Source organism: Rhincodon typus, chromosome 4 (genome assembly GCF_021869965.1).
Source record: "Rhincodon typus isolate 14 chromosome 4, sRhiTyp1.1, whole genome shotgun sequence".
Classification (NCBI taxonomy): Eukaryota; Metazoa; Chordata; class Chondrichthyes; order Orectolobiformes; family Rhincodontidae; genus Rhincodon; species Rhincodon typus.
The window spans coordinates 29,434,565-29,456,303 of record NC_063335.1 but is presented as its reverse complement, the minus strand read 5'-3'; the positions used below and the strand labels follow the sequence as shown (position 1 = coordinate 29,456,303).

General features: G+C 42.5%; 1 protein-coding gene across 8 annotated transcripts in view; it reads right to left on the bottom strand.

The window, feature by feature from the left end:
* Positions 1–21,739, bottom strand: part of cspp1b (centrosome and spindle pole associated protein 1b) — a 123,594-nt gene that overhangs the window by 25,912 nt on the left and 75,943 nt on the right. For all 8 annotated transcript variants that reach the window (XM_048596275.1, XM_048596269.1, XM_048596270.1 and 5 more), the window contains 2 exons: positions 8,704–8,825; positions 5,341–5,452 (listed from right to left, as the gene is read on the bottom strand). In XM_048596275.1, the coding sequence (XP_048452232.1) occupies positions 5,341–5,452; positions 8,704–8,825 (234 nt within the window). The remainder of the gene's footprint in view (positions 1–5,340; positions 5,453–8,703; positions 8,826–21,739) is intronic.

Genomic DNA, 21,739 nt, shown 5'->3' with positions numbered 1-21,739 from the left:
AATGGAATAGACCTTACTTGCATGGATTGGTGCGGCTCCAACAATATTCAAGAAGCTTGACACCATCCAGGATAAATTAGCCCTCTTGATTGGCACTACATCCACAAGTATCCACTCTTTCCACAACCAATGCTCAGTAGCAGCAGTGTGTACTATCTACAAGTTGCATTACAGAAATTCACTAAAGATCCTTAGACAGTACCTTCCAAATCCATAACCACTTCCACCTACAAGGACAAGGGCAGTAGATACACGGGAACACCACCACCTGCAAGTTCCCCTCTAATCCACTCACCATCCTGACTTGGAAATATATGGTCGTTCCTTCACTGTTGCTGGGTCAAAATCCTGGAATTCCCTTCCTAAGAGTTTTGTGGGTCAGGCTACAGCATGTGGATTACAGAGGTTCAAAAAGGTAGCTCACCACCATCTGTTCAAGGACAACTAGGGACAGGCAGTACAATGTGGGCCAGCCATTGATGTCCACAGTCCACAAGTCAGTGAGAAAAATAGAACATAGAACATAGAACATAGAACATAGAACAGTACAGCACTGTAAAGGCCCTTCAGCCCATGATGTTGTGCTGACCTATTATCCTACTAAGATTAATCTACCCTGCATTTTACTATCCTCCGTGTGCCTTAAAAGGGAGTGGCTTAAAAGTCTCTAAAGTAACTAACTCCACTACCACTGCCGGCAGCACATTCCACACACCCACCACTCTCTGTGTGAAGAACCTACTTCTGACATCTCCCCTATGCCTTCCTCCAATCACCTTAAAATTATGCCCCCTCATAATAGTCACTTCCGCCATGGGAAAAAGTCTCTGGCTATCCACTCTATCAATGCCTCTCATCATCTTGTACACCTCTATCAAGTCACCTCTCATCCTTCTTCACTCCAATGAAAAAAGCCCTAGCTCCCTCAAACTTTCCTCATAAGACCTGCCCTCCAGCCTAGGCAGCATCCTGGTAAATCTCCTCTGCACCCTTTCTAAAGCTTCCATATCATTCTTATTGAGGTGACCAGACCTGAGCACAATATTCCAAGTGTGGTCTAACCAGAGTTTTATAGAGCTGCAGCAGAACCTCACGGCACTTAAACTCAATTCCCCTGCCAATGAAAGCCAAGACACCATACGCCTTCTTTACAATCCTATCAACTTGGGTAGCAACTTTGAGGGATCTACGGACATGGACCCCAAGATCCCTCTGTTCCTCCACACTGCCGAGAATCCTGCCATTAATCCTGTATTCTGCATTCAAATTTCACCTTCCAAAATGAAACACTTCACATTTTTCTGGGTTGAATTCCATCTGCCACTTCTTTGCCCAGCTCTGCATCCTGTCAATCTCCTGTTGCAACCTACAACAACCCTCTACGCTGTCCACAACTCCACCAACCTTTGTGTCATTGGCAAACTTACTAACCCACCCTTCTACTTCCTCATCCAAGTCATTTATAAAGATCACAAAGAGCAGAGGTCCCAGAACAGATCCCTGCGGAACACCACTGGTCACCGAGCTCCAAGCTAAATACTTTCCATCTACTACCACCCTCTGTCTTCTATTGGACAGCCAGTTTTGTATCCAGACAGCCAAATTTCCCTGAATCCCATACCTCCTTACTTTCTTAATGAGCCTACCACGTGGAACCTTATCAAATGCCTTGCTAAAATCCATATACACCACATCCACTGCTCAACCTTCATCGATGTGTTTTATGATATCCTCAAAGAATTCAATAAGGCTTGTGAGGCATGGTCTGCCCCTCACAAAGCCATGCTGACTATTTCTAATCAAACTGTGCTTTTCCAAATAATCATAAATACTATCTCTCAAAATCCTCTCCAATAATTTGCCCATCACAGAAGTAAGACTGACTACCACAGTAAGATAAGTGCATGGATGCTTAAGTTAGCAAAAGCTCATCGAATTAGATGGCTTTTTCTGGAACATTACTGGGTCAGAAGGCTCTGTTTTCTTTCTTCTGTTTGGTTGCACAAGCAAAGGAATTGTTTGTGTCATCTGTGACAAGGTGGTTCCAGTAACTGCAGTTCAACAGGTCAACAAAATCTGACCACCGACTCATCAAGATCGTGTGAACAATGACAATGTCCCAAAAATACCGACTTAAAGTTTCGCATTGACATCTACCAGGGTCCGATTTGTTAGCTGTCCCACGACACAAGGACAGTGTCTACTCAATTTTACTTTTACTGTTCTATATTTTTTACCAACTTTTTGTGCTCAGATCCAAACAGATTTGCAAAATAGCTAGTGAAAATATGTTACTATTTCCTTGTCCATGCTAAGGTAAGAATACCTGCCATATTCTCCATTTATAATAAAAGGAAAATATTGTGAATGCTGAAAATCTGAAAGAAAAACAGGAAACACTGAAGATACTCAGCATGTCTGGCAGCATCTGCAGAGACAAAAACAGAGTTAACTTTTTGAGTCCAGTATGATACTTCTTCAGATCTCATCACAAATGCTGCCAAACATGCCAGGTTTCCACAGCACTTTGTTTTTGTGTATTACATCTATATTCTAAAAAGCTTTATTTGACAATCAACAGTAAATCCAACTCCAAGGATTTACACCAATTGACAAATCAGAACTATGAACCTACTTTTCCTCTCTCGGTTACAGCTAAAAGCTGAGGGGATTCTCTTCCTGCTGCTAGAATTGCATGTGAGACAGATAATCTATTTTACTGAATTTGCCTTTTTCCAAGGGTGTGTTTATAGGATTTAACTATATTAGAACATTTATTGCTTAGTATTATTCTGCTAAGTTTTCCAATAGAGTTGTTATTCCAATTTCTTAAACAAAAACAGAAGTTACTGGAAAAGCTCAGCAGCTCTGGCAATATCTGTGAAGTCAGAGTTAACATTTCGGGTCCAGTGACCCTTCCTCAGAACCTGAGGAAGGGTATCCGAAACCAAAACGTTAACTCTCTGATTTCTCTTCAAAGATGCTGCCAGACCTGCTGAGCTTTTCCAGCAACTTCTGTTTTTGTTTCTGATTTACAGCATCCACAGTTCTTTCAGCTTTTATTCCAATTTCGTCTTTCTGTTGCTGTATTTTAGCTAGTGAATGAATAAAGTATTTTGTTTCAAAGCTGCTAGTTCGATCAAATTGTATCTAGAATGCAACATCTTACACTTATCTCAAAATAAGAAAAAGTTAGGGTCTAGACTTTCTTCTGAATATATTTTGAGGGGGCTTGGTCTGGTCCATAACAAACTTCATCTATTTTCAAAATTGTCACTGTTGACTGTCCCTCAATTTGAGGATGATAATTACTGCTTGTCTCAGTTTTCTGTCATGTCTTTCTGTATCTGAATTGAGCAATTCTCATCATGGGCTAATAGAACAGAACGCCTCGCAAGTTGGTAGGATCTCGAACAATGAATTTGCTTCCTTTTCCTTCCTTCTCTGCCACTGCTTGTCTCATAATTATCGCTTTTGAACTCAAAGCATGATGCAGTTTGACAGACAAGTTGCCACCGAACCTGACCAACAAATCATCAAGGTCGTATGAAAAATGACAGCGTCCGAAGGGCTCTACATTAAACAAAATCACAGGCTTCTCCGAGGGTCCATTTATCAAGTCCTGTGGCAATAAAAATTTGTCAACAGAGACAACGCTGTAAACGATGGAGTCCCCATTTAGGAATCTGATGCATCTGTTGCCTATGTGCAAAGTTGTCAGATACCAGTGCAGACGCAATTGGCTAAATGGTACCCTCTGGAAAACAACTGTAATTCTGTGACCTGTGTTAGCACAGTGGTTTCTTTGAGTGGCATCTGTCACTGTCAAAAATCAGAGACATTACAAGATAATCAAACACAATAAATACCTGCTAGGTAGCTAGATGGTCAGTGTTAAAAACGTATCAATTTCATCTGTTTGAAAATGATTACTCCATTTTCAAACAAATGAAATTGATTGCTGGTAAAGAAGTGTAGAGTAATCAATTTAATTGAGAAAACAGAAACATATTATAATAGAATGTAATGTTTGTTACAGTTTACAATTTTATCTTATTTACCTTTAAGAAATGTGCAGCATCAATACATATAATGAATTCTACTTGTCATTTTGCAAATCTTAGTTTAAAATCTGGTTTCCTCAGTTTATTGCAGCTGTTCTAATATGACAAATAATTGTCTGGTCTGGCAAAAAAGCTTAGTGTGCAAGCTGAAGATCAGTACAATTTAAGGGAGCATATTCATTCCATCACATATATGTCTATATATTCTCTTCTCCTTGATTAAGTCCTGGCGTTCACCTCCTGTATGCAACTATTAACCAAGCTACAGAAACATATTCTTCCTAGTAATGGTGCCAAATTTTTAATCCAGCCCATTTTAAGCACTTTGTGTTGTCCTTTGTTTTCGCATTTAATATCAGTCACTTGGAAAAAAGGTCTCTTTCAGTTAACATCTTTTAACGCCTCCAGTTGTCCTTAATTTTGGCGTTAATTCCCTTAGGACAATACATTTCATACAAACATAGTTGTCTCATCAAAAAATCTGGAATAAAGACAGTGACAGGTTGGGACATTCCTCAGTGTCTATCTGTATCACTAAGGAATTAACTGAAGTATGCAGAATATCAAAAAAAAAGCATTAAGAAGCAGAACTAATATTTATTCAATATTGTTGGAACTTACTAGAGATGAATGACCAAACGTTAATGTCAAACAATGCTGTACTGACCCATGCTTTGTCTGTGGAAGCTTCCCAACTACAATCAGATTGAAATTTTCTCCACTCTAGCAAGGACAGGTGAAGTGAGATCCCAGGTTGTTCAGTGCTGAACTAGTAGTTAAATTAATGCATAAAGCCATTCAAACACCAAGGTCTGGTGCATTTTCCTTTAGCCTTCCCTTGAAATCTCAGAGGAATCTTCTTGAACGTGTTTTGGTGAGTATAAACTCAAAAATAAATTTTCCAGGTCAAGTACAAAGAGGTGCCATATTTGAAAGAGAAGTCTTTAGGACACTGCTCATGACTATTATTTTGACAATTTCCCTTTTCTATTGTTTTCTTCTGCTAATCATCTCTAGAATACAGAAAGGGTGCAAGTTATCCTGTTCTCAGAACTGTAACCATGGTGCTGAGAAACAAAATTTTAGAACACATGCAAACAGTTGCATGAAGAATTTGGTTGCGCTTGACACAATACATCAAACATACAAGGAAAACAACAAAATAAAAATTAACATATAGTCTGTCATTCCAGGCTCATCATAAAGGACCCAATTCATTGCTATGTTGTGGTTAACTCATTAAAAACACCATGGATGGTGCAAATTAAAAACTTACAAGACTTGGTCGAAGGAGGAAACTTGTGGATAAACTTGCATTGGGATGTTAGTCAATCCAGTGGGAGAGTTGACCAAGGACAGAGGTTGTACTCCTATAACTCCTGGGCTGTCTATGTAATAAAGTAAAAACAATATTTCAGTATAGTTTTTGTAATTAAACAAAATATAAAACATGAACTCCATAGAACAACTGATAGGTAAAATACATAATTTTTTTAAAAGTATGAATCAGATAGGCAAATCTATTGAATAAACATTGTATTGCTGGAAATGTTAACTCGTATCAGAAAACAACAGGCTAATCTCCCAAATCTCCAATCTTGCTTACAGTGGAAACATGATGGTGAGCAAGTAAAATCTAATTTGATAAACTATGTTCCAAAAAAATCTATAATTTCTAATTGAGTCATAGAGTTGTACAGCACAGAAACAGGCCCTTTGGTCCAATTTGTCCATGCCGACCAGATATCCTAAACTAATCTCGTCCCACTTGCCAGCAATTGGCCTGTATTCCTCTAAACCCTTCCTATTCATGCACCTATTCGGGTGCCTTTTAAATGTTGTAATTGTACCAGCCTCCACCACTTCTTCTGGAAGCCCATTCCATACATGCACTACCCTCCGTGTGAAAAGTTGACCCTTAGGTCCCTTTTAAATTTTTCCCCCTCTCATCTTAAACCTATGTTCTCTACTTTTGGACTCCCCTACCAGGGGGAAAAGGCCTTGTCTACTCACCCTATCCATGCCCCTCATGATTTTATAAACCTCTATGCGAGCAGCCCTCAGCCTCTGGCGTTCCAGGAAAAATGCCCCAAGCCTATTCAGCCTGTCCCCATAGTCCAAACTCTCCAAACCCAGCATCATTCTTGTAAATCTTTCGTGAACCCTTTCAAGCTTAACAACATCTTTCCAACAGCAGGGAGAACAGAACTGAATGCAGTATTCTAAAAGTGGCCTAAGCAATGTCCTGTACAGCCACAACATGACATCCCAATTCTTATGCTTACTATCCTCTGAACAGGATCTCTGCTGGTGAAAGTAACCCCATATCCAGAGGTGCTGCTGAGATGTAACAGGGCAATTAAATCAGTTTCATTGTCCTACACTTCAAAATGAGAATTTAACAGTACAAACCAATTGCTGTTTGATCTCGGCTAATTTAATAATAGTGGGGATAGCCCATGGTTCACACCCCATCTAGTGCACATATCCCCGAAAAGATCTTCATTATGCTGTGACACAATATCAGAAATGATTTCTTTAGGTGCACCAAACAGACTGAATATGACACTCATGTCTGACACAGATGTGATTGAAGTGTTCCTTATCTGTTTCATAATTGATTATTTCTCCAAATTTCCAGTGTCTAAAATGAAGTAGTCCCCATTTATAGCAAATACATCAATAGCTACTTTGGACCTAGGAATTAATGGAATCTCACAAGTGTGTAGGGTACTTCATATTATTGTGGCTAGTGTCTGTGACTTGCCTCACAGTTAAAGTTTTCTTGTACATGAATGCTGCATCTTCTGAGGTACAATAACACATCACCATTGAAACTTACTTTGGCATTGAAGGGTCCAGGTACAATTCTGGACAAACTAAATGCATGTATTCTTAGTCTCTTCTGCTGCCATCTGGTGATCTCATAAATGATCACAATGGTAAGATTGAGACTTGGTTGTTCTGCCACTGCTGGTCTGCTTCTGACTACCAGTTAAAGTAGATGTCATTTCCATGCCAAATTGCCATAACTGCATTACATCAACACACTAAAGGAGGCGAGGGGAGGAGGCAGTCAGGGCAGAGATCAGGAACAGGGGAATGGAGAAACAGTCAGACCTGGGAATGAAAAGGGTGGGGGATATCCAACTGTACAGTTCCCCAGGAGTTAGACTTTCCTACAATTTCTGGATAACTACAATTAACAAACTAGTTGCAATATTATGTTCTACTATCCTATTTACTCGTCAAGAACTGATAACTTTCTTACACTGAATTTTGATTTTGCTATTTAAAACATTTTACAGTTTTATCTTATTTACAACTGATAATAGAATGGGGTTGAGGAACTTATCAGCCATGATTGAATGACGGAGCAGACTCAATGGGCCAAATGGCCTAATTTCTGCTCCTGTGTCTTATGGTCTTATAGACTCTTGAAGGGAAGTTAAAGTCCCTTAACCTCTGTTGCTTTGCTGTTGGTGATGAGCACGAACTGCTAGGGTGATGAAATGCAGGTCTCTGAATTTATCTGGAAGACAGTGAGGTTGACTTGAGGTTCCACAGCAGCCTCCAAACTGTTCATGGAGGCAGCCAGATGCTTGAATGTTACATGGTACAGGTTGTGTTGAACCTCTTCTCCAACCTTTGAGTCAGTTTGCCCAGTACCTCTGACAAAACTGCCTGTTCATGCTGTGTGCACTTGTGCATTTAGATGAAGTTATTAATAGTTGACACCATGGGATCCTCTCCTGCCTAGGGGTGAGCAGGTGCCTTGTTTCTGGCAGTCCTCTGAGTCCAGCCCTCTGAACGCCAGCGATTTGTGACATTTCTGCTTTGACTAACTGGAGAGACGTGGCAGTGATGTGCTCACTAGAATGTGCTGCTGACTTACTCAAGCTAACGTTCTCACCCAGCTATCTCTATGTGAGCTCGTGGAGAATGTAGGAGAAAATGCCAGCGTTTCCTCTGAGAGCTCTGTAGCTTAATCCTCAGAGGTGGAAGAGGAGCTGACTAGTCATGAGAGACTAGTCCTTTTACAAGATGATAAGGCATAGATACAGTGGATAGACAGAGACTTTTTCCCAGGGTGGAAGTGACTATTACGAGGGGGCATAATTTTAAGGTGATTGGAGGAAGGTTTAGGGGAGACATCAGAGGTAGGTTCTTTACACAGAGAGTGGATTTCACAAGCTTCAAAATCTCCCCTCCCCCTACCGCATCCCAAAACCAGCCCAGCTCGTCCCAGCTCGTGTGGAATGCGCTGCCGGCAGTGGTAGTGGAGTCAGATACTTTAGAGACTTTTAAGCGACTCTTGGATAGGCACATGGAGGATAGTAAAATGTAAGGTATGCAGGGTAGTTTGATCTTAGTAGGATAATAGGTCAGCACAACACCGTGGGCCAAAGGGCGTGTACTGTTCTGTTCTATGTTCTATAGCTGAGTCATATTTATACAAAATTCAAGTACAAAAATATCGATTGTAAGTATCAATTTAAGAGTATACAAGAGTATCAATTTCAGTCTCAATTGTAAACATGTGCAACAACAAATTGACATTAACCAGTGTAATAGGTTTCAATTAAACATCCAACACAAAAAACTCTTTAGTTTAATAGTGCTCATCAAGTACACTCACAGTATGCCAAGTTTGGATCCAAAGGATTTCTAGCACCATAATAATAATAAGCATTATCATAAGGTGTCTGGTAATGTTCCATCAGCACAGGTGGGGGAGGAGGGGGTGGAACCGTTGTGATGCTGCAAGTAGAAAAACATCTTAATCAAATTCTACATAGTAAAGAGATTTAAAATAATTAGTTATTTTTACGCCTATTTGAATTGGGTCTTTAAGTATTATTATTATCGGCAAGTTAATTAGTTTTGTTCTCAGATGTACAATAGCAAAGTAACATTAAATATTGTAATATATCACTCAAACAAAATTTGAAAAGTTAAAATATACTGTCACTGCTATTTATGTGCTTTTGCAAAACGCGGAACCCAGTTGAGAAAAATAATCATTACTCCAAAATTGTACTATACTATAAATGGTAACATTTCATATCTCTATTTAATTCACCAAATTGCCCAAAACTTTATTTATATCCAGAATTTGAGACTTCGGTTACTATAAATTCCCTTTATGGAGAGTATACATGGGTTTTACTAATTTTTGAGACACACACTATTCAAGTACAGAAAATTACATGAACAATATAGTATAGAAACATGTTGTTTGTTACAATTAGTCAATGCACTTCATATATGCCATAGATAGTAAACCAAATACTTAAATAGCTCAGAGATAGCAAGGACTGCAGATGCTGGAGTCAGAGACAACAAAGTGTGGAGCTGGAAGAACACAGCATGCCAGGCAGCATCAGAGGAACAGGAAAGCTGATGTTTCGGGTCGGTACCTTTCTTCAGAAATGGGGACGGGGAGGGGAGCTCAGGAATAAAGAGAGAGAGGAGGGGTGGGGCTTGGGAAGGTAGATGGGATGGTGATAGGGGAGTTCGGGATTGGTCAGTGAGGTGGGAATGGCGGATAGGTTGCGTCGAGTCAAGGAAGCGGGGAATGAGAAGGAGGGTTGGTCATACAATGAGGCCAGGGCTGGGGAGATTTTGAAACTGGTAAAATCCACATTCAGGCCATCGGGCTGTAGGCTCCCAAGGCGGAATATGAGGTGCTGCTCCTCCAGTTTGCGGCTGGCATCGTTGTGACACTGGAGGATGGACATGTCACCCAAGGAGTGGGAGGGGGAATTAAAATGTTTTGCGACCGGAAAGTGTTGCTGTTTGTTGCGTTCAGATGTTCTACAAAACGGTCTCCGAGTCTCCGCTTGGTCTCACTGTTGTAGAGGAGGCCACATTGAGCATAGCGGATGCAGTATACCAAGTTGACAGATGTGCAGGTGAACCCATGTCTGATGTCGAATGTTTGCTTTTTGCCTTGAATGGACGTGAGGGAAGAGGTGTAGGGGCAGGTGTAGCACTTCCTGCAGTTGCGGGGAAAGGTGCCAGGGATAGCAGTGTTAGTGGGGAGTGTGGAGTGGACAAGGAAGTCATGGAGAGAGTGGTCTCTATGAAAAGGCAGATAGGGGTGGAGAGGTAAATAGATCTTTGGTCGTGGGGTCAGATTGTAGGTGGTGGAAGTGGCAGAGAATGATACAGTGGATGCATAGGTTGGTGGGGTGATATGTGAGGGCAGGGGTGTGGGAGACGCAAGAGATGCGTTTGAGGGCATTTTCAATCACCAGAGCGGGGCGGGGTGGAAGTTATGGTCCTTGAAATAGGAGGACATCTGGACTGTGCGGGAGTGGAGCGCCCCATCTTGGGGGCAGATGCAGTGGAGGATTTGGGAGTAGGGGGATCGCATTCTAGCAGGAAGGTGGGTAGGAGATCACCCCACCAACTTCCGCATCCAACGCATCATTCTCCGCCACTTCCGCCACCTAGTTTGACCCCACAACCAAAGATATATTTCCCTACCCACCCCTATCTGCCTTTCATCGGAACTGTTCTCTCCACAACTCACTTGTCCATTCCACACTCCCCACTAGCCGCACCATCCCCAGCACCTTTCCCTGCAACCGCAGGAAGTGCTACACCTGCCCCTACACCTCCCCCCTCACCTCCATTCAAGGCAAAAAACAAACGTTCGACATCAGACATGGGTTCACCTACACATCTGTCAACTTGGTATACTGCATCCGCTGCACCCGGTGAGGCCTCCTCTACATCGGTGAAACCAAGCGGAGACTAGGAGACTATTTTGTAGAACATCTGCGCTCTGTACGCGACAAACACCACCACCTTCCGGTCGCGAACCATTTTAACTCCCCCTCCTACTCCCTGGGTGACATGTCCATCCTGCGCCTCCTCCAGTGTCACAACGGCACCACACGCAAACTGGAGGAGCAGCACCTCATATTCCACCTCAGAACCTACAGCCCGATGGCCTAAATGTGGATTTTACCAGTTTCAAAATCTCCCCAGCCCCGGCCTCATTGTATGACCAACCCTCCCTCTCATCCCCTCCTCCTGACACAACCTGTCCATCTTCTCTCCCACCAATCCGCCACTGCCAAATCCCCACCACTGCCTACATGCACTCACTGATCACCATCCCACCTACCTTCTCCAGCCCCACCCCTCCTCTCTCTCTTTATTTCTGAGCTCCCCTCCCCCTCCCCATTTCTGTTCCTCTGTTGTTGCCTGGCCTGCTGTGTTCCTCCAGCTCCACACTTTGTTCTCTATTATTTAAATAGTTCAATTATTTGCTAATAATTAGCCACAGTTACTATTACAGTAGAAAAAATTCATGCATAACTACTTCAACAATCTGAACTAAAGAAAAGGAATAGATCACCCACCTTTTTGAGAATTTTTTAAAACTCAGTAAAATCATAGCTGATCCTCTTGCTCAATTCAATCTTCACACACAATCCCTATAACCCCCAATGTTCTCTGTTTTTAGGCACGGGGCTCAAAATTCACAGCCTGCCTGCACCAGTTCCAAACAAGATGGACAACGTTTAAAATTAGTGAACTTACTTGTTGCACGTCTCTTGGTAGCATTGTCAGTGCAGAGGATCAATTAACATCATGAACACGTACTCCAGGCAGTCTTCCCTTTATAAAGTCATAATTCCTATGAAAGGAAAGCTACACTAATGATGTAATAAATCTGGACAATCTGGATAATCCTGCTGAGGGACGCAGGCAATGAGAGCTGCACAACACGCCAGCAATAGGGTTCTCCTATTTAAATGATGTCAAAGTTAATGTTAACTAGTCGAAGTTAGAGAGACACTATGTGTTCACTAATGGAAAGAAGTCTTTGAGACAGACCCTCAGAAGAGAACGAATTGAATTGGCTGATTTATTGTCACTTGCATTTTACAGTGAATAATACAGTAAAAAAGAGTGAAAAGGTTCAACTGTAGCCACAATCTACCAGCATTTTCTCGACTTTAAGAATTATAAAAAATGAGTAAGACGATACCAGAGTCCATCTTCGTTCTGCTGTATCCATCATGAGTCCTGAGTCAACTCACCAGCAACACCTACGTTGCCACACCTCCTCCACCACCTCACTGCCATCTGTGCCAAACCCATCAACACAGGAGTCACCACTCTTTAGCCACCATCTCTTCACTGATGGGTCCATCCACTGATGAGCTGCCAAGGCCCATGCTGAACTCACACTCTCCCCACAACCAAGGGTCCCTGGCTCCGCTGCCACCTCGCCAATAACCAGGAGTTATTCAGTGCAGCATATACTCCAAGCTAAGAGGTGCAACTTTACTAGTCCATTGACAGTCCTGCCTGTTGTATGCAGCTACCTGCAAGTCAGTGATTCTGTGTCACTACTCTTAGATGGTGTGCCCATGTAATGGGGTAAGCTGTAGATTTACAGAGATGTGGAGAGGTCTGTGCACAACTGGGATTGTTAGAAGCAGTGTGTCGGAAAAATGTTGTAAAATCATGTGAGGCACAGACCTCAAGTGCTCAGCTGCAGTACTTGATGTGTGATAGAGTCAAGATGTGCTAAGCAGTGTGGAGATGTAATGTGGAAGAGCATTCACTCATGGACCCAAGCAAAATGATCAAATCTTTCCTGCATTGTTGCTATGCCAGACTGATAGTCTGGGAATTATTCACTCTTGCTGTCTGCTCCCATTCGGCTGGGACTCTCTGTGTGGCAATGGCCTGGCTTAGTAGTGGAACCAGAGACCCCTGGTTGTAGTAGGCCCAGAGTGGGGACTCCTGGTGCTGGTGAGGTAGCGGCTGCAGCTGTAGCAGCATTGTACACCCAGAGTGGGGGCTCCTGGCATCATTGAAGCAGCAGTGGAGTTAGGGACTCTTGGTTGTGGTCGCGGTAGGCCCTGAACAGTGACTCCTGGTTATTGGCGAGGTGGCAGCGGAGCCAGGGATCCTTGGTTGTGGGGAGAGTGTGAGTTCAGCATGGGCCTTGGCAGCTCATCAGTGGATGGGCCCATCAGTGAAGAGATGGTGGCTGAAGAATAGCGACTCCTATGTTGATGGGTTTGGCACAGATGGCAGTGAGGTGGTGGAGGAGGTGTGGCGACGCAGGTGTTGCTGGTGAGTTGACTCAGGACTCATGATGGATACAGCAGATGGGACAGATGCCACAGAGTCAGTGGGCCTTGGCAGTGAGTGGTTCCAGAGATAATCATGGTATTGCTTCCTTATGCCAACTTTGATCAATTCCTCACTTTCCCTGAACATAGAATCACAGAATTATTATAGTGCAGACGAAGGCTGTTTGACCTATTGTGCCTGCACCAGCTCTATTGCCAATATCCTGCCCTCTTCTCATTCCCCTGCTCACCATTTCTTTCCAAAAAAGAAAACGTCCAATTCCCTCCTGAATACCTCAGTTGAACCTACCTGTAGCACATTTCCAGACAGTGCATTCCATACGCGAACATCTCATGGTGTGAAAAACATTTCCTCACATCAGCATTGCTTCATTTGCACAAGATTGCAAATCTATGTCTTCTCATTCTTGTTTTGTTCATATGTAGAAACAGCCTTACCCTATCTATTCTGTCCAGTCGTCTCATTATTTTGAAAACTTTAATCAAATATCCTCTCTGTTGCCTTCTCCCCAGGAAGGACAGTCCCAACTTCTTCAATCTATCCTCATAGCTAAAGTTTCTCATACCTGAACCATTCTAGTAAATTGCTTCTGCACTCTCTCCGCTGCATTCGCAATTCCAATAATGTCACACACATAGCTGTCCACAATACTCCAGCTGAGTTCTAACAAGTATCTTGAACAACTTCAACATCATCTCCTTTCTTTTGTAATACAAGCTCCTATCAATCAATTAATCCGAAAATAGGCTTTATTTACTGCTCTGTCCACCTGTCCTGCCACCTTCATTGCGCCATACTGATATACCCCCAGGTCCTTCTGCTCCTGCTGCTGCTTTGGAATTATAAATATTGTCTCTCAATGTTCTTCCAAACAATGTGCATCACCTCACATTTCTCTGTAATTGAACCTCAAAGCCACCTATCCACCCACTCCACCAATTTATCAATATCCTTTTGGAGTTTCACTCTATCCTCCTCACAGTTTACAATGCTTCCAAGGTTAATGCAGCATCTGCAGACTTGGAAGCTGTCCCCTCCAGATCCATACTTCAATTTATATTAGGAAAATCCAGTGTCCCAATACCAACTGCCAGGGAACTCCATTACAAACCTTCATTCAAGCCAGAAGATGACCATTGACCATTACTTCCTGCTTTAACTCAACCAATTTTGTATTAAAGTTGCCACTGTTCCTTTTATAGCATTGCTTCTGAAAATCCATGTATATCACTTCATAAGCAGTATCCTCATCAAAATACTCTGTTACCTCTTCAAAAAATTCCAACAAGTTTGTTAAACATGATCTCCCCTTTTGAAATCCATGCTGACTCTTCCTAATCAATCCACCTTTTTCCATGTGACTTCTAACACTGGAGAATTGCCAACATTACAGCTTTATTTTAAAAAAAATTGAGAGGTTAATCTTAGCAATTACAGACCAGTTAAATTTTGTAGTGGGAAAACTTTTAGAATATTTCAAGATATCTTGTTAACTTTAAGTGCCAACGATCTATCCAAGGTTGTTTCCCCATTACCTTTAACCTTTCTAGCGCCAGGGTTTCTTTCTTTGTCACAATGGTCTGGGCGGCATCCTCCTCTTTTAATGCAAAGTATTCATTTCTCAGCTGTGCTACTAACCTCTATCTGTAAATCTCCTTCATGGTTTTTGATCAGCCAACTTCTCCTTTAGACATTCTCTTAGTGCTTATATGCCTGCAGAAGACTTTGGAATTTCCCTTTATGTTATCTGCTAATCTTTTCTCATAGTTCCTTTCACATCCTCACTAAACCTTTGATTGTTCTGTTGATTTCCAATTGCATTTTCTGCCTTACACCAGTTATAAACACAACTTTATAAATACAACTGTTCTTTCTAAAGTTAACATTTATCTTCTTGGTCATCCAGGGACCTCTGGATTTGTTTGTCCTACCTTTTGCATTAGAGGGATATGCCTCGACTGTATCAAAATTATCTGATTCTTGAAGGTGGCCCATTGTTCAGTTACTAATGTTCTTAACAACCCCTTGGAAAAATTTCCCAATACAATTTACAAACATTTGATCTCTGCTGCCAGTCACACTAAAAATATCCCAAGTTTATATTTTGTTAATTGAAGTCCCCCATAATAACTGCTCTACAATGCCGGCATTTCTCTACAATTTCCCTGCAGATTTATTCCTCTACATCCTTTCAACTAGTTGGAGGTCTGTAGACTACACTAAGCAATGTAACGTACGCCTTTTATTCCACAGATTCAGCCAAATTGACACTGTTCTTGAACCCTTTGAGGCATTCTCCTTCTCCATCATGGCAATTATCTCCTTAGCAACACTGCAGCTCCTCTTCTTTTCTTTCCATTTCTATCTTTCCTGAACAACTCATACCCAAGAATATTTAACACCCAATGTTGTTCTTCATTAAGCGAGGTCTCCATCATTGCTACATCATCATAATTCCACAATGCAATCAGCATCTGTAACTCTCCAACAAAAACAGAAGTTGCTGGAAAAGCTCAGCAGGTGTGGCAGCACCCGTGAAGAGAAATCAGACTTAATGTTTTGAGTCCGGTGATCCTTCCTCAGATTCTGTAACTCTCCAACCTTATTTACCATACTCCACGAATTTACATACATGCACGTTTACAATGTCTTGGACTCTATTTTTTTCTCCCCTACTGCAATTTTACATATTATCTTGACCATTTTCTACATCAGTGCCAACTGCATCCTTAACTATTTTGCGAGCTTTGCTGTTCACCTCTAAAATTCTTTCTTGGTTCTCATGCCAGTGCTAAGTTAGTTCAAATCCCTCTCAATGGCACTAGCAAAACACCCTACAAAGTCTTTGATCTTATTTTTAACTTTCTAACACCCTTTCCTCACCATTACCTTTCCCCTGGCTATTTACTTCCACATAGTGAATAACTATGCCTGCTATACCTCCACAGAGCCATGAGGAAGAGTAAGAGCAATCCTACATGACTAAAGAGGTTATACTCATTCGACCTTGTACTAGCACCCAACTTGGATGCAAACATTTTGTAAACTTTAGAACCTAGTGTAAACAAGTTGGGATCAGCAACTGGTAAGTCATCAGGCATGACTTGGTGCAGTCAGCAAATAGGAAAATCTGCATGTAAACGTCTTTGAGTGCAAGGTTGCAGAAAGGTTCTGTTACAGGAGACTAAGATGACAATTTGTTTGGAATGCCTACAGGAACATGCTGACATCAAAGCATGAAGATGTTTGGTACATTGGCAGGCCTTACAGACAGCCTTCATTCACTGGCAAAGAGGACAGTGTCATTGAATTACATCATGGCACACCACACAATGCTTGCATCCCAGATAACACAGTGTGGAGCTGGAGGAAGACAGCAGGCCAGGCAGCATCAGACGAGCAGGAAAGCTGACGTTTCGGGTCGGGACCCTTCTTCAGTAATGGGGAAGGGGAAGGGGTCTCTGAAATAAATAGAGAGGAGGGGTCAGGCTGGGGAAGGTAGGTGGGGTGGTGATAGGGGAGAGTAGGTAGGTAGTGGTGGGGATTGGTCAGTGAGGTGAGAGGAGCGGATAGGTGGGAGAGAAGACAGGCAGGTCAAGGAGGCGGGGATGAGAGGGAGGGTTGGTCTTGGGATGAGGCCGGGGGTGGAGAGATTTTGAAGCTAGCAAAGCCCACATTGAAACCATCAGATTGTAGGCTCCCAAGGCGGAATATGAGGTGCTGCTCCTCCAGTTTCCGGGTGGTGTCATTATGACACTGGAGGAGGCCCAGGATGGACATGTTGTCCAGGGAGTGGGAGGGGTGAGTTGAAGTGGTTCGCGACTGAAAGGTATTGTTGTTTGTGCTGAGATGGTGCTGTCCAAAGCTGTGCCACCAAGGCTGAGCTATTCAAGGGAATCTTCCAAGACCATCCCTATTCTTCCTGAGTGAAAGACAACAATCTTTCACCAACTGTGCTGCAACCACCGGATAATACTGCATGGGAGCATGGGCAAGGACTTACATAAGACAAATACTAAAAAGACTCACAAGACGAAATCTGTGTTTTGTTTTACGCTTTTGTGCTGGATAAGTTTTTCAGCAAAGACTTTTGCTATTGGTTTTTATTGATTTGTTAGCCAAAAGGACTTTATGATCCGGAAGTTCAATATGAATGTATCGTGAATTGTGGGTCCAGGTTGCCATGGGGAAACTCCTTTCAATTGAAATGAAGCCTCACAATATGACCCTTTCACTACATCCAATTACAAATGATGAATGAAACCTCCTCCTAAGACATTTCTGGATCCCAGGTGTTGATAGGGTATTTAGCATGGAGAGGTTATAGTGCCCAACATACCATCAATACATGGAGGGGTTCTCAGATCTACGCTTAAAATCCGTTAACGGATTCAGACAGTGAAACCATTGCTTGACTGGGCTTTTGGCTTGCTCCAGTGTTGCAGATTCCTTGATGACTGTCATTAAAGTCTCTCTGACAGTTTTTGGTTGAAGTCACACATACGGAGCGAGTCCTCATCATTGACCAATCATCTGCCAATGTATTCTGCAAAGTGCAGATTACTGTAAGATAAAAGCATTGTGTGTGCTCCACAATAACAGGTACTCACCAAGCTGGACTTGTGGTCAAGCACAAACTACATGACCAGAAACCAGTAGTCCTTACAGCCCTTGTCCAGCACCCTTTTGACTCTGGAACTATCAGAGTCACATGATGTATGATACTATAGACTGCACATATCAGGAATCAGAATCTCTACAGTGTAGAAATAGGCCATTCAGCCCAACAAGTCCACACCAACTCCCTGAAGAGCATCCTACCCACACTCATCCCTGTACTCTGTCCCTGTAACCTTGTATTTCCCATGGCTAATTCACCTAGCGTGTACATCCTTGGACACTGTGGGCAATTTAGGATGGCCAATCCACCTAACCTGCATATCTTTGGACTGTGGAAGGAAACCAGTGCGCCTGGAGGAAACCCACACTGACACGAGGAGAACGTGCATACAGAGCCATACAGATAGTCGCCTGAGGGTGGAATTGAACCTGGCTCCTTGGTACTGTGAGGTAGCAGTGCTAACCACTGTGCCACCGTGCCTCAAGGAATCTCACTATCCAGGCAAATCTCCATGCCTTTCACTCTGCTATGCACTCCTTAAAAAGAGATAAAGATTACCTCCCTTCTCCTCATATACATTCATAAATGGCAAACCATGAGCCTTATTAACCACATCAGCTGGGTCTCACGTGCAAGGACCCATTGTTGAAGAATGCTACGGCAATGGTAATTTTCAGAGACATTTGTTGGACAATCTTTGCCTATGATTCCAACTCGGCATGAAGGAGGTACACATGACAATCTCTTTGGTGAAGCATAGTCTCCTCATAGACTGTGGCCTAAAGCAGGTGTGATTCCAAAACTTTGTTGGTAAGGCCTTTTATAAAGAGCCCTCTTTCTCTTCCTTTCTCAGATCTTCTCCTCTGTGCCTCCTCCACTCCCTAGGAACTCATGGTATTGGGGACTGGTTATCACAGAAGACTGAAGTCAGGATTAATGGATCTTTTTCAGCTTGGAAAGATATTACTAGTAGAGGGCCATAAGGATCAGTCCTGAGGTCTCAATTATTTACCATCTGTAATAGTGACATGGGAGGAGGGTTCGAAAGTAACATTTCCAAATTTGATAACAAAACAGATGGGAGGGTATGTTGTGACGAGAACGTAACAAATCTACAAGGGGATATAGACAGGTTTAATGAATGGGCAAAAAAACTTGGCAGATAGAGTAATGGAGTTTAATGTAGGAACATGTGAAGTTGTGTACTTTGGTGGAAAGGATTAACAGGCAGACTATTATTTAAAAGGATAGAGAGACTCCAAAAAGTTGCAGCAAGCAGTGATCTGGGTGTTTTTGTGCATAGAACTGAAAACATCATACAGGTTCAGCAATTAAGGCAGCAAATGGAATTTTGATCTTTACTGCCAGCAGGTTGGGGTTTAAAAACAGGGAATTTTTCTTTTTTTCACAACCATCAAGATCTTGATCCCTGTACTAAAGAAAGGATATGCTAGCATTGTAGGCTGTTCAAAAGAGACTCATAAGGCAGATTCCTGGGATGGAGTGTTTGACTCTTCAAAAATGGCTAAACAGTTTAGATCTTTATTTATTACAGCTGAGAAGAATGAGGAGTGATCTTTTGAATGAGACAAGATTCTAATGGGGCTTGACAGATGGATATTGAGAAGATGTTTCCACTATGAGGGAATTCCAAACTGAGTTATTTCCCAGTTGGGGAATCTCATGCTAGGGGACATAATTAGAGTATAAGGGGTCACTCATTGAAAACTGAGGTGTAATGGAATTTCTTCTCCTGGATGATTGCAAATGTCTGAAATTCTCTATCCCAGAAAGTGGTGAAGGTTAGATCACTGAAAGCATTTAAAAAGGATTTGGATACATTTTAAAAATAGTGGGGAGTTAAATTTTTTTTTGAAAAGATTTGTAGCCTGGGTTGGGGATGAGGTTGCAGACTGGCTCGCTGAGCCAGTGTGTTTGACTGCAGACGTTTTATCACCCCGCTAAGTAATATCGTCAGTGCGCCTCCGGTGAAGCGTTGGTGTTCCATCCCACTTGTTATTTATATGCCTCAGTTTGCTGGGGCTGTTGGTATTACTTCCGGTTTTGTTCTTCAGTGGTTTGTATATTGGATCCAGTTCAATGTGTTTGTTAACAGAGTTCTGGTTGGAATGCCAGGCCTCCAGGAATTCCCTGGCATGTCTCACTGGCTTGTGCTATTATGAATGTGTTGTCCCAGTTGAATTCTAGATACACTATTCACCCTACCGTACATCAGGGGCATTTCAGAGATGACCACAAGACTACTCAGACCTCTAGGTATTAGGGTAGCCCACAAACCAACAACCACCCTGCGACAGCTACTGACAAACGTAAAGGACCCCATACCCACAGCCAATAAAACTAACGTAATGTACAAAATACCATGCAAGGACTGTGAGAAACATTACATAGGCCAAACTGGAAGAAAAGTGGCAATAAGGATACATGAACACCAATTAATCACCAACAGACATGACCAATTCTCACTGGTTTCAATACACACGGACAAAGGAGGACACGAATTCTACTGGGACAATACATCCATAATAGCACAAGCCAAACAGAGACAGGCCAGGGAATTCCTGGAGGCCTGACATTCCAACCAGAACTCCATTAACAAACGCACTGAACTGGACCTGATATACAAACCACTGAAGTACAAAACCAGAGGTAATACCAACCACCCCAGCAAACTGAGGCATATATAAATAACAAGCAGGACAGATCACCAACACTTCACCGAAGTGCACGGACAATGTTACTTAGCAAGGTGACAAAACATCCGCAATCAGACACACCAGCTCGACGAGCAAATCTGCAACCTCAGTGGGGAATTAAGGGGAGTTTGCCAGACTAATCTGTGAGACAGCTCCCAATTATGGCATAAGCCCCCACAGGTTGCTAAGGAGTATTTTGCAGGATCAGCTGGCCTGAGTTTGCTGTTGTTGTTTCTGATACATTAGTTGACACCAGATGGTTTGTCTAGTTTTGTCCTTTTCGTTCAGGCATTTTAGTAGCTAATGCAATTGCATGGACCACTTCAAACGGCAGTTAATAATCACAAGAACATAAGAACTAGGAGCAGGAGTAGGCCATCTGGCCCCTCGAGCCTGCCCCGCCATTTAATAAGATCATGGCTGATCTTTTTGAGACTCAGCTCCACTTACCTGCCCACTCACCATAACCCTTAATTCCTTTACTGTTCAAAAATTTATCTAGCCTTGCCTTAAAAACATTCAGTGAGGTAGCTTTAACCGCTTCACTGGGCAGGGAATTCCACAGATTCACAACCCTTTGGGTGAAGAAGTTCCTCCTGACCTCAGTCCTACATCTGCTTCCCTTTATTTTGAGGCGATGCCCTCTAGTCCTAGTTTCACCTGCTAGCAGAAACAACCTCCCTGCCTCCACTTTATCTATTCCCTTCATAATCTTATATGTTTCTATAAGATCTCCCCTCATTCTTCTGAATTCCAATGAGTATAATCCCAGTCTCCTCAGTCTCTCCTCATAATCCAACCCTCTCAACTCTGGAATCAACCGAGTGAATCTCCTCTGCACCTTCTCCAGTGCTAGTATATCTCTTCTCAAGTAAGGAGACCAAAACTGCATACAGTACTCCAGGTGTGGCCTCACCAGGACTCTATACAGCTGCAGCATAGCCTCCCTGTTTTTAAACTCCATCCCTCGAGCAATGGCAGACAAAATTCCATTTGCCTTTTTAATTACCTGCTGCACCTGCAATCCCACCTTCAGCGATTCATGCACAAGGACACCCAAGTCCCTCTGCATAGCAGCGTGCTGCAATTGTTTACCATTTAAAACATAGTCCATTTTGCTGTCATTCCTACCAAAATGGATGACCTCACACTTATCAACATTGTACTCCATCTGCCAGACCTTTGCCCACTCACTTAGACTATCTATA